The sequence below is a fragment of the Pinus tabuliformis genome, chromosome 4_1 (genome assembly GCF_031772625.1).
Source record: "Pinus tabuliformis cultivar Carrire ecotype Pingquan chromosome 4_1, CPIR1, whole genome shotgun sequence".
In the NCBI taxonomy this organism is placed as follows: Eukaryota; Viridiplantae; Streptophyta; class Pinopsida; order Pinales; family Pinaceae; genus Pinus; species Pinus tabuliformis.
The window spans coordinates 418,554,382-418,571,843 of NC_142303.1; the positions used below are offsets into that span (position 1 = coordinate 418,554,382).

Here is a 17,462-nt window from a genome sequence, read left to right on the forward strand (position 1 = left end):
TAATTTATTTTCAATAAGTGTGCATTAGTCTAGACCACTAGGTACTACTAGGAAATCATAGTGGCTAGCATAGTCATATCCCTTCCATACTTAACATTTTCCATTAAATACTCTTACACTTCCATCCCATATATAAAATAAATATTCTCCTTGTTGATTTTTCAAGCATCCTCTAAACTGATAATTACTTCTTATAATTTCTGTTAGGTTAATATTTTCTTGCATTCATATTCATCATAAAGGAATTGCACAGAGGATGTCAATAGTTAAACAAAATGTCAATAGGATCATAAAGAGACAGCCAAACAAGAACACAAACATTTACCCTAGGAAAACCCATATGGGGCACAAATCCCAACAACCTTTTCCTTAGATAAATAGTTCAATTCAATGGAGATACATCTAAATCTTTCTAACCAAGTACAAGTTCAAATTGACCAACAACATCACTATGGTCAAACCTGGTCAAACTACCCTTATGTCAAGACTAATTGCTCCGCAAGAATTTAGTAAACTTTGAGATATAAGGATGCAATTTGGCCTTCTATTCTGCCTCATATTTTCAACCTGCTACCTTCCATAGGGATTCGGTGTTGCTACCATTACAAAGGTTCGATTTGATGCCATCTCAGATGTTCAGTCTACTACCATCTCAGATTCGTCTTATATTTTGCCTCAAACTCGTCTTGATCTCCCCCTCAAATGGTTCGAAATCTACCTCAGAATTGTGTCGAATTCTTGCTTTGTTGAGGAGATCGAATGGCCTATATATAGGCATTGCAAGTGCCCAAATGGGCGTGTCTCTTCACTGGGGCCGATTTCATCTTTTGGAGGGCAGACTTGACATTTGGAAATCCAACTTTTAGAAATTCAATTTTTTTATCTTAAAGCCGACATGAAGAACATGTCTTACATAATTCAAGGGCCAAAAATATCAATTATGAAGACCAACCATAGCTACAAAATTCAACACTCCCTCTTAGCTAGGGAGGTATTCATAATGACTATCTAGATGTTCTCATGTTGACAAATTTCTCTATGAAAATGTTATAACAATTCATCATCAACATCATTTAATTACCATAATTCTGCTCAAACAACATTGACACATGATAAATCAATAGCATCAACAAGTTACTATAATTACAGTACCTAAGGTGTATCCTCACCATAATCCTGGTCGATTCTCTTGACACATGGTACATCTTTAGCATCAACTAGCCACCATGATTCTGGTCGGCGCCTCTGGCCCATGGTATACTGACTAATCCTGGTTCACCATCATCTTGGTCAATCTCATTGACTCATGGTGAAACCCTAGGGACACACTCAATTCATTTGAGTAATCTAATCCCAAATCCAAAGGCCTCATTCTAAGCCATGATGCTAAAGGAGTTCACTCAACCTATCCGGAGAGTAATTTGAGCCTAATGTTGAAAGTCACCCACTCAACTCAATGATTCTGGGCCTCTAAGACCATTCTTCCTAATTCTAGTCAACTTACTTGACACGGGAAGAATGACTATCCTCTGTCGGACCATTCTCCCTAATCTGATCGTAATTGACACAAGGAGAATGCATGTCCTTGATGCTGCAATTTCATTACTCCCTCATGTTGAGAGAGACATGCTCAATCATTCCAAGCTTGTCCTCGAAGTATATAGACTTCATCTTGGTATAGAGGCTTTGTCAGCAAACTGCTTCACTGTAGAATAGTACTAAAGCCACACTGCTTCCTTCTGTACGACGTCTCGATACTATTGTCGTGGTCATCACCTACACCTGATCAAGATAATCCTGCAAGTAGCCTCTGAAGCCATACTGCTTCTCAACTTGCCAATCAAGCTGCAATATATTTGGCCTCTACAATATTGAGTGCGATAGATGTTTGCTTCCTGCTCATCCAAGAAATCATAACAGAACCCAAACTGAAGCAATATCCTAATAAATTCTTTGTCTTCTCCACTCTCTGCCTAATCTAAATCTGTGAATCCCTACAATTATATTTCACTATTTGAGACATATCTCAAACCATAACAAGTTGTGTCAGGGCCAACTGTAACATGTTAGTACTTCAACACATGTTGAGCCACATGCCTTGGCTCAACCATAAACTGATCGACTTCCTTTACTAGGTCCATCATCATGGCTACTTTCTAGTTACCCTAACTACGAGCTCTTTCTGTAACAGATTTTGTTGTGGCAATTGTGGCTGCTCCCTTACTCTAACAATTCATCATTTTGAATTTAGAGGTAAACTCCCTTTGAAGCTAAAACAAGGCTCCCTGACTACTCCCTCTATTATGGAAGCAAATCTTTCTGCCACAACTGCTCCCTCTGACACATGAGTCCTTCTACTTCCGTTAAAAACAAATCATATAATAACAAGATTAACCAAGACTCATCAAAGATCCATCAATCCAAGAATACCAAGCCCAACATGTCTGCTTGTGATCGTACAAAACCTTCTTCAATCATGAGACTTCTTCTCATGTACCTCAAAGCTCTAAGGTATCTCTATGTACACTTCTTCTTCCTCAATTACTCTATTGAGAAAAATGATATTTGCATCCACCTGGTGCAATTTTCAAAGCAATGATAATAGTTCTAACAGAAGTGTACCTGACAACTGGAGCAAACATCTTGTCATGATCCTCTCCCTCTTTCTGGGAGAACCTTCTATTCTTAACTGTCAGTTTGTAGTTATTTATGTTGCCATCTATTGCATGTTATGTCTTGTAGATCCATTTGCAAGACACCATTGACTTCTCTTCCGCACTAAGTAACCTGACACGAGGACACGTGACACGCAGGACACGAGGATTCGAGTGTTCGACATGGGCACGTTGACCCTTGTTATGAATAAAATATATATAAAAATAGTAAAAATAATATAAATAATAATAGACATAAACAATGATTAATTAACTTATAATTAGTAGTGAAGAGGCATGTCTCTACAGACATGACCGTTCGTGAAAGGGTACTTACCTGGCTATATATACAGGACCCTCACTCTCAATTGTAACATCATTCTTATTCATACATTTAATATATATTCTTGTATCCTCAATGGAGATCTACATATTCCAAGCCTTTTAGAGTGTTTAACTTAAGAACGAACTTTGTTCATTCCAACCCCCTGAAATAGGACACAATATATATATATATATATATATATTAAAAATTAGATATTTCTTACACAAATTCTCATCATGATACAAATTAATTGATTCAAACATAGATCTTCATCTAGATGTAAGTTTTACAAAGTAACACTATGCATAGAATACAATTGTGACAGATTCATCAATGATCCAATAAGAGAAAGACAAGAAACTACAGTTTTCTCATTAAGTCATCAAAATCAAAATGTGTGACATATGTAGTAGCAATGCCAATGGAAAATAGAAATAGAAAATACAAAACAACTACAAGCCTCAAGGCAGTAGGTATCTCATGAGTCATCAATCATCATCATCAAAATCAGCATCATTGTCATCATAATGGTCACCACTGCTCTCCTCTGCTGCATCCTCCTCCTCTGTATCTAATGTCATCTTTGCATCTGTCGGTGTGGAGGATGACCCCTCAACAGTATCACCATCATCAAAAGTGACAGGCTTTAGCACTGGCTCATTAAGATCCAACATTATTGTCCAAACCCATATCATCAGGAAAGACATCCCACATCTTTGTCTTTCCCTTCAACCACTCATCCCTCTACCTGTAAATAAGACAAATCACCTCCAAAATGCTCCCAAACCCTTTGCTATTCTCTCCCACACACCCACAGCAAGAAAGATAGAGAAAAGTGAGGGAGAAATGACCCAAAGCCGGCCTTTATGGGACATCAAATCAAGGGACATGTGTCCCATAATAGGGACACGATGGACACGTTCCCCGGACACGACCAAACACGATCAAAGGACACATGTGTTAGGGTCCAACCCTAACCCCTTTATTTATGTAATAGGATCGAGTCTTATTTTGTAATCGAGCTCTACTTTGATGGAGGTTGCCCCCTCGAAGAGGAAAGTGAACATTGCTTTCATCTCTGAATAATAAAATACTTCTTGTTTTTCTCATTTTGTTATGTGTTCTGGGTTGTATTTCTTCGCATATTTGGTATTTTGGAATTTCTTGCAGGTCAAGAGCATAACAAGTGGTATCAGAGCACTTTCCAGGGCTGGTGGTACCTCCATTTTTGGCAGAATTTTTTTTTAGGCTAGAGACGTGTTTTGGCGTCTTTAAACCACGGGATATGTCGTTGAGCGCATAAACCTGTGGATTTGGGGAGGCATGCACGTAGGAAATACAAGAGGTGGTCACGCTTGTTGGACTCCCTTGTAACCCCTGTGGGTACCCCTTCGAGTAGTAGCACATTAGACAGAACCACGCACGGACTGCCTTCCACGTACCCTCTGGGTATATCAGAAGCCCCCTAGGCTCACCTGAAACCTCGTCTTAGATAAAACGTAGGCCGCCTTGCTGCTACAATACACCGAGAATAGCACTCTGGGAGATTATTCGCATGTACGATAGAGTAGTCGGGTAGTACGGCTAAGAGTACGATTGATCCTCCTTAGTTAGTGCCCTGAAAGATTGGGTTGAGTACTATTGTTGGACCGTTATGTATATTGCGATCTATAGCACCAAACACTCCTTTGAGACCATAATTCCCTCGACTCTCTGAAGATCGCCCATTATCTTATTTGCCAGATCAGATCTAGCAGTTGGGGTTCTGTCGCCACCGCAGTCCAACTCACATTCAGCAGTTGGGGGTTTTGCAGGCAGATCAGACCATTCGCGCAGTGAGGCTTGTGACTCCTATAGCTTGGAGCGATTCTCGCAAGACATTGGGCAGGATCAAGTTTTCTCGAATTTGGGCACTGCAGTATTGATAAGCGGGAGTATAACTCCATTTGGAGTAATAAAAGCAAAAAAATCCCGGGGCGCTTACAAGAGACTTAGCCCATAAGAATCAGGATGACGAGCTGATCACAGTAGTACCATTCACTTGTCAGCTTCAATTTTCGGGCGGTCCCAAATTTTGTCAAAGTGATGACAAGTGACCAAGATCTGTGTATGGTAGCAACTAGAGCTCAAGTCATGGCCAACGAGAAGATCGAGCACCTTGAAGAAAAGTTGGATTCTTTCCAGAGCCTAGCGGACCAGATGAAGCAATTCTTGACACAATTCAAAGTGAGCACGTCGGGGTTGCATTCGACGGCACATGGTATTAATGAAGACCTTGAAGGAGAATCTAGCCATCATCTTCACTTCCATGGAAACCACCAACATTCTCACCCTCGCCCACCCAAGTTGGACATGTATAAATTTGATGGCTCTAATCCAATAGTATGGGTAGCACAAATGGAACAATATTTCCTTCTAAATGATATCCGAGATGATCAAACTAAACTACGTGTGGGAGTCTTTTACTTGGACCAAGAGAGATGGCAATGGTGGCAGTGGCATCGGAAATGCTATCCCAGGAACATAACTTGGCAGGTGTTCTCAAAATCTCTTTGTGACCGCTTTGATAGAGACTCTAATTTTTTGGGTCATCTTACTAAGCTCCGATAGACAGGCACAGTAAAAGAATACATTGTAGCCTTTGAGACATTGGCCATCCGCACAGAAGGTCTAGGTGATGAATTCTACTTGGAATGTTTTATAAGTGGTCTCAAAGAAGCCATCCAAGCACATGTCTGGATGCACCACCCACCTACATGGATAGACGCTTGCAACAAGGCTATCGAAGTGGAACGTGCTTTAGCTGCCCAGTCTCCTCGTCCAAATTTCATAGCCAAGGGACGCCCCACCCAGGCTCAGGGCCCTACCCAAACACTTAAGGTTCAAAAGGTGTCTCCAGCAGAAATGGCTGAAAGAAGAAAACAAGGATTGTGCTACTACTGTGATGACAAATACTCCCCCGGGCATAAATGCAAGGAACCCAAATTCTTTCAAATTGATGTTACTGATCACAACTCATCTGAGGAAGCCCCACCCCTTGAGGGACCAGAGGATGAAGTTGAGGAAACCCAGCAGGACAATGAACTCCCAGCTACGCCAGAGGAACCAGTTATCTCGCTACATGCTTTGGCAAGCATTTCTGCACCCCAAACTCTCAAAATCAGAGGCTTTATTAAACATCGCCCTATAGTAGTATTGATTGATAGTGGCAGCACTCGCTGCGAAAATATCAAATTTCAGATGGAGACTACCACCTAAAGACCCACATGTTTGCGATTAACATGGGTGGTTGTGACATTGTCTTGGGTGCTGAATGGCTTCGCACACTAGGCCCAATCACCATGGATTTCCAGGAGTTATATATGAGCTTTAAGCAGAATGACCACACGCATACCCTCCGTGGACTCCAGGCAAGTGCTCCTTCTATCATCAGCTCACATCGCATGGAAAAGTTGTTGAAAAAGGGCCATCATGGAGTTATCACCCAGTTTAATGCCATCTAGGCCATCGAGCCCACTACTCTTCATATTCATCCTGACATGCAACAGGTCTTGAATCGACACCAGCAGGTATTTGACAAACCTAAATAGCTTCCACCCTCTAGAGGGGAACATGATCATAGCATCACTTTGGTCCCAAGGGCACAACCGCCGAATGTGCGGCCATATCGATATCCTTTCGCCCAAAAGAATGAAATTGAAAAAATCATCAAGGAACTCCTTGAAGCCAGTGTCATTCGTCCCAGCATCAGTCCTTGTTCATCACCAGTGATCATGGTGCTCAAGAAAGATGGGGAATGGCACATGTGTCCAAACTTCAGGGCCCTCAACAAGCTCACGGTCAAAAACAAATTCCCTATACCAACTGTTGATGATCTGTTGGATGAACTACATGGTGCTCAATTCTTTACTAAGCTAGATCTTCGCTCTAGCTATCACCAAATACGCATGAAAGAAGTAGACATTCCCAAAACTGCTTTCCGAACTCATGATGTTATGAAACCAGCTCACAAAAAGATAGAAAAGATAGATCAACGCCTTAGAAATAAGCCTCTTCGAGGGGGCAACCTCCTTTACATTACACAAATGAACAATTCTTAGATGATACAAATGACAAGACCTCCTTTCTATATATAGGAGTCTAAGGGGTCATAATATAATCAGAGCCGACATAACAATAATAATCTAAGGGCACAATAATAATAATAGTAGGCTTCTATGGGGCACAATAATAATAATATGGGGACTACATGGGCACAACAATATAATAAGGGGGTTGTACTAATAAAAATAAGGGGTTACACTAGTAGTATATGGACCTAACATGCCCCTCTCCTTCAAAAAGTGTTGTCCTCAACACTTGAGTAGTTCTTGACGCTTCTGTACAAAATTCTTGTCCTCCCATGTGGAATCTTCAGCGGGTAAGTTCTTCCACTTGATGAGATACTCTGAAATTGATCGATTTCGTATCTGTCGAGTTCTTGTTTCTGTGAATGCTCCAGGTTCCAATATGATTTTTCCTTCCTTGTAAAGTTCTGGCAATATTGTTTGAACTGGGATCTTCTGCAACTTTTGAATGAGTGGCCACACTTCTTCGTCCTTTTTCCATTCATCCCTTGCTTCGTGTATCCAATCTGGTTGGATAATAGAAATAGCACAAAACCACATCCTCATCCTTTCTTGAGAGTGCATCTACAACAAAATTTTGCTTCTCTTTTCTATAGATGATGTCAAAGTCATAACCCAACATATTTGTGACCCATTTTTTCTGTTCTTCTAAAGATAATATTTGTTCTAAAAAGTATTTAAGACTCTCATGATCCATTTTCTTCCTCCTCTTCATAATCTATGCAAAATAATTTCTTCTCAGCACACTTATGACCTTTAGTGCATTTGCTATCACAATTGTAACAAAGCCCTTTTTCTCTTTTTTCTTCCAATTGTTGTGGTGTCACCCTTGTAGGTTGTGGAAGGCTAGGAGAAACAACACTTCCATGTTTATAGTTGTGAGGGGTAGAATTTCTTGTTTCCGTAATTTTTCTTTCCAACCTGAATGCCTTCTCCAATGAATCAGGTTCCCAAAGACGAACCTCGTGGTGAATATTATCCTTTAAAGTCCCTATGGAGACATCAATCCTCTGCTTCTTTGGAATATCATTTTCCCTTATATTCAATTTTTGAAAGTCCTCAATGTGCTCTGCCATTGAACACTTTTGTTTGAGATTTATCAATTGGCTAAAGAAGGTGTTTCTCTTTGTATCCTCATAATGTGCTATCATTTCCTCCATGAAAATTGACCACGTGACAAGTGGTTTACGAGAACAAAGCCCTTTATACCATAAAAATTGATTCGGTTCTAAATAATTAGATGCAATACATACCTTTTGTAACAATGGTACACCATGTAGATCAAAATATTTCTCCATCTGTAGTATCCAATTTACCGGATCCTTGCCATCAAACTTCCTCATCTCGCTTTTTCTTGATTTTAGGAGCTCGAACTTGAAACAACTATAACTCTGTAATTTCAGATCTTCCAGTTCTGAAATCGCGACCATCCATAGTCCTCTGTGTCCTCTTTCCAATGCCACCAGTCTGATCGAAATTGGATTCTCCAAGAAAGAGTTATGCACAATCTCCCAAGATGACCTGATTATACACCTTTTCAGAATAGCGAACTTGTATGACGTGCCACGTGTCACTGTTTTGACCTTCGGATCTGAAAAATACACACAAAGACTACAGTCTGTCCTCTTTCTGTAACTTCTTACGAAATTTCAATCTGATGCTCAGAGAGAAAGTTATGACGATTTTCCCAAGGTCACCTGTTTAAGATGTAATTCGGGAGTCTACAAAAACCCTAACTTCCTCAGATCATATATTCAAAAATATAGCGAGACAAGATCTAAAATTCGGACCTAGGTTCAGACCGATTTCTTCTCAAATGGGTTTTTGTTTTAGCTTCTGAAACTTCGTAGCGAAAACGTTATAGCGAAAATTCCACGATGACCTATTTTAGATGAAATTCTGGAGCTTGCAAAAACTATAACTTCCTCATATCATATTTCCGAAAATATAGCGAGACAAGCTCTGAAATTCGGACCCGAGATTCAACGAGATTTCTTCTCAAATGGGTTTTTTGTTTAGCTTCTGAAACGTCGCAGAAAAAAAGTTATAGCGAAAATGCCACGATGACATGTTTGGAGCAACGAAACCCTAGAATCCAAAGCTCTGATACCAAACGTTATGAAACCAGCTCACAAAAAGATAGAAAAGATAAATCAACGCCTTAGAAATAAGCCTCTTCGAGGGGGAAACCTCCTTTACATTACACAAATGAACAATTCTTAAATGATACAAATGACAAGACCTCCTTTCTATATATAGAAGTCTAAGGGGTCATAATATAATCAGAGCCGACATAACAATAATAATCTAAGGGCACAATAATAACAATAGCAGCCTTCTATGGGGCACAATAATAATAATATGGGGACTACATGGGCACAACAATATAATAAGGGGGTTGTACTAATAAAAATAAGGGGTTACACTAGTAGTATAGGGACCTAACACATGAAGACCATTATGAATTCCTGGTCATGCCATTTGGTCTTTGTAATGCCCCATCCACTTTTCAAAGCCTCATGAATCACCTGTTGAAATCATATCTCTGAAAATTTGTCCTCGTTTTCTTTGATGACATTCTCATCTACAGCCTAACCTGGGAAAAACATCTTCAACATGTAGACCTGCTCTTGCAACTGCTCCGGAATCATAAATTATTTGTCAAATTGTCCAAGTGCTCTTTTGGCATGGAAGAAGTCGAGTATTTGGGCCACATTATGGGTCATGAAGGTGTCCGAGTGGATCCCAAAAAGATACAGGCAATGCAAGATTGGCCCCAACCAAAAACCTTGAAGAGTTTGAGGGAATTCTTGGGTCTCACCGGCTACTATCGCAAATTTGTCCACAATTATGGTCGCATTGCTAGACCCCTCACTAACCTTCTCAAGAAAAAAGCATTCCTCTGGACTGATGCAGCACAACAAGCGTTTATGACTCTCAAACAGGCCATGTGTTCCACTCCTGTATTGGCACTACCCAACTTCACCAAATCTTTTGTGATTGAATGTAATGCTTCAGGTACTGGTATTGGTATTGTCTTAATGCAGGAAGGTCGACGTCGACCCTTGGCTTTCACCAGCCAACAACTGAGTGAGAAACATCTGGGACAATCTACCTATGAGAAGGAGATGATGGCCATCTTACATGCCATAGATACCTGGGGACCATACTTATTGGTGCAGCGTTTCCAAATCTGCACAGAGCATCAAAGCCTCAAATATTTTTTGGAGCAACGTTTATCCTTGGCCCAACAAAATAAATGGCTGGCCAAAATGTTGGGATATGATTATGAGATAATTTACAAGAAAGGGTGTGACAATGTAGTAGTGAATGCTTTATCACGGCAATTTGAGGATGAAAGCACCCTGCTATCAATCTCTCTTCCCATACCAGATTGGATTGAAGAAGCCCGGAAGGAATGGTTTTCACATCCCTCTCTCTCCCAACTCATTAATAACTTGAGAGCAGATCCTAATTCCTCAGTTGGCTACTCTTGGAAGGATGAGATTCTTCGCTACAAGGATAGAGTAGTTATATCACCAACATCCACCCTCAAAACACGCATTTTGGCAGAGTTGCACTCATCTCCCACTGCAGGCCATGCAGGCTTTCAAAAGACTTATGCTTGCACTCATCGTTCTTTCTTTTGGACAGGCATGAAAACTGACATTCTTACTTTTGTAGCTGAATGTGATGTGTGTCAACGCCATAAAGGAGAAACAATCAAGTCACCAGGCACCTTACAACCATTGCCCATCCCTGCCTCAATCTGGATGGATGTTTCTATGGATTTCATTACTGGTATTTCGAAGTCAGGCAACAAATTAGTCATCATGGTGGTTGTGGACAGACTTTCTAAATATGCTCATTTTTGCGCTCTACCCCACCCATTTACCTCCACTTTGGTGGCTCAAGCTTTCATGGACCAGATCTTCAAACTGCATGGCATGCCCACTTCCATTGTGTCTGATCAGTAACTTTTGGCAAGAACTTTTCAAGCTACAAGGCACCCAACTCCAACTAAGTACTTCCTATCATCCCCAAACTGATGGTTAAACTGAAGCAGTCAACAAATGTTTGGAGACATACCTAAGGTGCTTCACTTCAGAAAAGCAACATCAATGGGTACAGTGGCTACCTCTAGCTGAATGGTGGTATAATACTAACTATTATGCAGCCACCAAGATGACCCCATATGAAGCAGTGTATGGTCAACTCCCACCTTCAACTATTTCTTATATCCCTGGATGCTCTAAAGTGCAAGCAGTGGATCAACTCCTACAAAACCGTGCAGCCATGCTAGCCCGTCTCAAAGATAATCTCCATCAAGCTCAGAATCGCATGAAACAACATGCAGACCAACATAATTCAGAGCGCACATTTCAAGAAGGGGATTAGGTATTCCTGCAGCTGCAACCATATAAGCAAATATCGCTCAAAGAAAAGGGCTACCAAAAATTAGCTCCAAAATTCTACGGACCTTATCAAATACTTCAGCACATTGGAGCAGTAGCCTACAAGCTAGCTTTGCCATCAACTTCAAAAATCCATCCAGTCTTCCATGTATCATGCCTCAAGAAAGTTGTGGGGAACAATTGCAGAATTCAAACCAGTTTACCTGAATTGAATGAAGAAGGGTCACTCTGGCTCCAACCTGAACAGGTCCTTGATACGCGAGAACGACATCTGCGCGGCCGCATGATCAAGGAAGTCCTCGTCAAGTGGAAAGACACCTCTCCAGAAGATGCGACCTGGGAACTAGCCACTATTCTTCAGCAGTTTCCGCAGCTTCAGCCTTGAGGACAACGCTGCTTTTATGGGGGAGGGCATGTTAGGGTCCAACCCTAACCCCTTTATTTATGTAATAGGATCGAGTCTTATTTTGTAATCGAGCTCTGCTCTGCTGGAGGTTGCCCCCTCGAAGAGGCAAGTGAACATTGCTTTCATCTCTGAATAATAAAATACTAGCTGTTTTTCTCATTTTGTTCTGTGTTCTAGGTTGTATTTCTTCGCATATTTGGTATTCTGGAATTTCACACAAGTCAAGAACATAACAACATGTCCCAACGAATCATGTCTAATTCGACTGATTCGGGACACGCAGAGGGTTTAGGACAAATTTGGTTTCTTAGCTTCCGCATAATCAAGGTATATTTCAAACTTGTTTATCTGCCTACTCCCTCTAAACTCAGATCTCATCTACTACTATATCTCTCAACACAAATCGTTGATTTTGGGAAAGACCTCTTGTCACAAGCTTTGCTTTGTTCTTCCACCACTTCCATCTGCCGCCAAAGCCTTGGCAGCCTTCTCTATGTACCTGCAATCCTCACTTGGAGGCCATGGAAGAACAATTACAACCCAGCAAAAGAAACAAAGACAAGAGGCTAACTAATAGTAAAACAACAACAAGAATAATAATCAAGGAAGAGATATATAAAGTGCTTATCTTTTTTAAAATGTCAGCTCCCTATTGATCTTAGCCTTCTCGCATCCATCTTGCAAATTTATCAACCTCATCCTCATCATCCGTATGATGCCATTCCTTCCTTGCATGATCTAGGGTTTCTTCTTTCAACGAAAACAATGATCTAGGTTCAGTTCTAGGGTTTTGTCCATAAACCCTAAGGTTTTCTTATCCAAGCCCCTTAGCTTGCTAGGGTTTTCAAACCCTAGATTTCCAATTTTCATAGTCAAATGTCAAAAACCTAGAATCAATATGCTCTTTATACATGTGATGAAATCCATCCTTGTCATCAATCAATCAAGGATGTTTCATCTTATGATTATCCTTGGTCTTTCCAAAACAAGTAACTTTGCTTTCTCAAAAACATTGTGGCAACAGTAACATTTTGTCCTTAAAAGACTTGGTCATCAATGATAGTGACCCTATTCTGCATTTTAATAGACTTTGTCATTCTAGGTTGAGTATTACATAGATCTCGAAACCCAAATACTCATCAAATACTCATCATTCTAGGTTGCGTATTACATTAGACATGTATAAATATGAGAGACGTCATTTAGTCTCTCGTCATTATCACATTTGGAATTCAACTTCTTGAGAGAAACTCACTTGTTCCTTCTTGGCTATTGGAAATTCTCGGAATGCATTTTGATATTTGGAAGCTATTTTGGATTGCCTTTGGAGCTATTTCTTTGGTGAAGATTATTGTAAGTGCCTAATGTTGAAGATTATCATTTTGAAATTGTCTAATGTATGGAATTGTTGCTTCTAGATTATACTTGATTGTTTCCTAATTTGTTGAAAATAAATTTTAAAGGCTATCTAGTTGAGAATTGCATATGTCACTCATTGTATAATATGTAATGAATGTTCCTAGTGGAGGAATTCTTATAACTCTCCATTAAAATCGATTTATCATTGAGTGGGTAAATGTTGGAAATTTGATACCTAGGGCATCAAATTTCAGCCTCCTTAGCAACAACTTTGGCCTATATATCACATCCTTGACTCTGTATGCCTAAAGGACAAGGCACTAGTCCAACTCATTGGTGATCAATCCTAAATTTTCTCCATAATTTTCTCGCCTTAAAATAGGTCCTTTTAAGGATAGGGCAAAAATCTAGGGCTTGCATCTAAGTTTCTTAGTGATTTGAAAGCCTAAACATCAAGCTTAGGGTCTAGGATATCTAACCTTCAAGTTTGGTGGGCATCCACTCAAATTTCATCCATAAAATCTCTTGCCCTAGGTGTTGCTCCAAGAGGGAAACCCTAGTCTCATTTCCCCTCAACTTGAGGACTTTCTTGAGGGTTTCATGAGCCTTGGCTTAGTTGAATATCATTGTAAGAAACCCTTTCCCTTAGGACTTGACCATATGAATACCTATCGCCGTCAAAAAATCTCAAAACCGTAGGGATTCCTCCCATCAGTGAAAGTTCATAAAGAGCAGGGGGTTTTGGCCAAGGTGACATTGGGCCTCTACCCCAATGTTAGCACTTTGTATAGCTCTTGTTTTGTAGGGTTTCCCTCTCCAAGGCCTGCTAGATTTTGTGGTAATAGTCTTCACACCCGATTTTTCAATTTCAATGAATGTGAGAAATCATAATTATAAGTCAAAGGTAAAGGTTACTCCCATCTTGTTCATGTGAATTCATCCCTGAATATTGATGAGAAAGATGTTTTGGAAGTGATTGGATGTCGCTTGGAGTGCTTTATTGTTGATTCTAATATCCCCCAAACATTTTGGTACTTGCAACTTTGGTAAAAAAGGTAACATCTAGCTTGGAGTGCTTTATTGTTGATTCTAATATCCCCCAAACTTTTTGGTACTTGCAACTTTCGTAAAAAAGGTAACATCTATCTGGCAGCTATATCTTGACTGTTGAATATGTCTCTTGCTTTCCTTAAATCTTCTGAATTGATTAACATCCCAAATTGCTTCCTTTTTGTTGAACTTCCAACTCCATAACCACAAAATTCAAGGCACTACGATTTTAATTCATAATTTGTATCTTTAAAGCTTGCTGTTTCTTGTATTTCCACATGTAAATCTGCACTTTGAAGGATAAATTTTCATCTTCTAACGACAGTTTACATGTTTCCTGAGGCAGAAATCCATCCTCAAGTGTAAATATGCCGCCTTTGCTGCTGTTTTGTGTGTTTTATAACAAATTACATGTCCAATTTTCTATATTACAGCAAGTACAATTTGCAGTTTGGAAGTGCTTTTGATCTTCAATGTTCACATTTGGTTTCCAAATTGCATAGGGATTTCCCCAAGGTTAACAAGCATTAACCCCAAGTGCAGAGAGACCATACGAGGTGACAGTGTACTTTTTCCAGTTACTTTTTAAAACTCATAGTTCAAGCATTAACTATTTTAGAGTCAGCATTTGGAACCAGACAGTTTTGAGTGTTAATAGAACCTGAAGTTCCTTTATCACATACACCTAAACTGTCTTAACAACTTGAATTATTGCTATATTGACAATGATCATTTGCCTAAAATGCAGGTTTGATTTCACCCTTGGAACAAATTTGGCATTTAAATCACTTTTGAAGCTAGCTAAGCAAATATTTTGTGCAAACAATCTGTACCAAGCCACAGGCAGAAGTTAAACGTGTGCACATGTATACTATACAATTAAAAATACGCCTTCAAACTAAAAATGATACAACACAGACCTTCGAGTGTTCAAATTTCTCAACCATGCGTATACTATATGATTAAAAATACACCTTCAAACTAAAAATGTTAGAACACAGACCTTCAAGTGTTCAAGTTTCTCAACCATGCCAAGATATGTCCCTGGATAATTAACCCTGCTTGAATTATGGTTAGTAAAACCACGAACATGCATTTCGTAAATAAAAAGGTCCCTCTGGGGAAGTTTCAGAGGTAGATCTCCTTCCCAATCAAACTGCAATCACAGCCAAATGACGGAAACCAATAAGTTATAAGATTAAGAATACGGATATTTCAACAACAATTGAAAGCAAAAGACAACCATGCAGTTCCATACCATCAAAAGCATATACACAACAATGTAACAGAATATAGGTTTTGTTTGTTGTATGTCAAGTTTCAACACAAGCAAAGTACGCTGAGTGATATGCAACAACTGTTCAGAGTATTATTCTCCTTAATTTCAAATATTGTATTATTTTGGGGGATTAACTAAGTGGAGTACTTTTTTTGCAAATTACGACTCACATTATAGCAGAAACAATTACATAGTAGCTGAAAAAAGGAAAACCAAAATGAAAAGGAGATATACAATGTGAATCATATCCTCTTCCTCAGTTGCAAAAAATTCAAAAACACTACAGCACTGAACTCTTTGGCATCCTTCATGATATAACCTTTGGCAGACAGTTGCATAAATATCTCTTCTCACTGAGCGTGATCAAAAATATTGACAGGACTGACCTCATAAAAAAAAATGTATGATTCCCAAGAACAGTCACACGCCATTGAAGCTGACAATGGGCAGGAATAAGTGATGATCCTGCACCAACCTCCAGCATGTTCTAGCTAAGTTACATGTTGAAAATAGCAACAAGAAATGCTATAAATAGCATCTTAGGTACCAGTGTTGGAAATAGCAACAAGGAATGATAAAATAGAAATGCTAAAAATAGCATTTCGGGATACATTCCAATTTTAGTTAGTCCCTGAACTAAAATTGAGAATTAAAATTCGAATTTGATCTTAGCGGCTGTTTGAAAAGTAATTAATTCATCTTGAGTTAATTAGTTGGAGAAAATCAAACATGAAGTCTATGTGAAGACATGCAACAATTATCCCTTTGATTGAGGAGGTTATCCCTTAATTAAGGAGATAAGGATGAGTTGTATTTGAGTTGTAATTAGTTAGCTCAATTAACTAAGTTAAGTCCAGTTAGATTAGTTCCAACAGTTTGTGGAACTGATTGTGTGTACAGTTAGTTAATGCATGCATGCATGTAACTAGTGTACTTCAGATAACTGAATATTCTCTAATAAATAACTCATGCATGTCAGTTCAGACAGAGACCCAGTTGAGATCAGAAGAAGGGACAGTGTACTATCAGTTGGAGGAATTTTCCTATAAAGGAAACTCATCCATGCAGAAGGAATTATCTCCTTCAGGATTGCGCAGTTATTTCAGAGGTTGGTGAGCAGTGAGAGGTAATTACACACAGGTGGCAGCTCGAGGACCCAAGAGAAACTGCGCAAGGAAATAGGAGGCTTGGAGGACTGGAGGAAGGCATGCGTTGTGTCTATTCAGTCTATGAGCAGCATTGAGGAATTGTATTGAGAGCTGGATAGCTTGTGAGCTAAAGCTTTGTGTAATCCGGAGATATTTCCACTTGTATGATAATACAGATAGTGGGGTTTTTAGCTGAGGCTTTCCCTAGAGTATTCTTTTGTGTTTCATGTGTATGATTTCTTCTTCATCTGTTATATGTGTTCTATTTGATCTTGCTCAAAATCGATTAAGCTTCCGCAAGTTTGTTTGTAGAAGTAGATCAAGTATTTTGCTTTAGTATATTGCATTATCAGGTGATCTACAATGAGAATTTCTACATGGTATCAGAGCTAGCTGATTTGTAGAAATTTCCACATTACAGTGCCATAAAAGATGCTTCAAGGTCTCTCAATATGGGCATAACCCATCTAACAGCCCACTTTTAGCAAGACAAGTTTTGAAGAGAAGCCCCTAATAAACAAACCAACCAAACAAAGACCCAAACCTTGTAGCTCAAATGGCAAGACCATACTCTGTGCAACCACTGAATCCATCAAACCTCAAGGTCGAATGAAACTCATCTAGCATTAAGGACAAAAGATAAAGGAGATTCATATTGTTGAAGGGGTTTCCTGAATATCCACCTCCAATCTCTCCAAA

General features: G+C 39.5%; 1 protein-coding gene across 2 annotated transcripts in view; it reads right to left on the reverse strand.

Annotated features, from left to right (window-relative positions):
• ISA1 (isoamylase 1) overlaps window positions 1-17,462 on the reverse strand; it is a 255,664-nt gene that overhangs the window by 183,102 nt on the left and 55,100 nt on the right. For both annotated transcript variants that reach the window (XM_089419849.1, XM_089419848.1), the window contains one exon: window positions 15,340-15,492. In XM_089419849.1, the coding sequence (XP_089275975.1) occupies window positions 15,340-15,492 (153 nt within the window). The remainder of the gene's footprint in view (window positions 1-15,339; window positions 15,493-17,462) is intronic.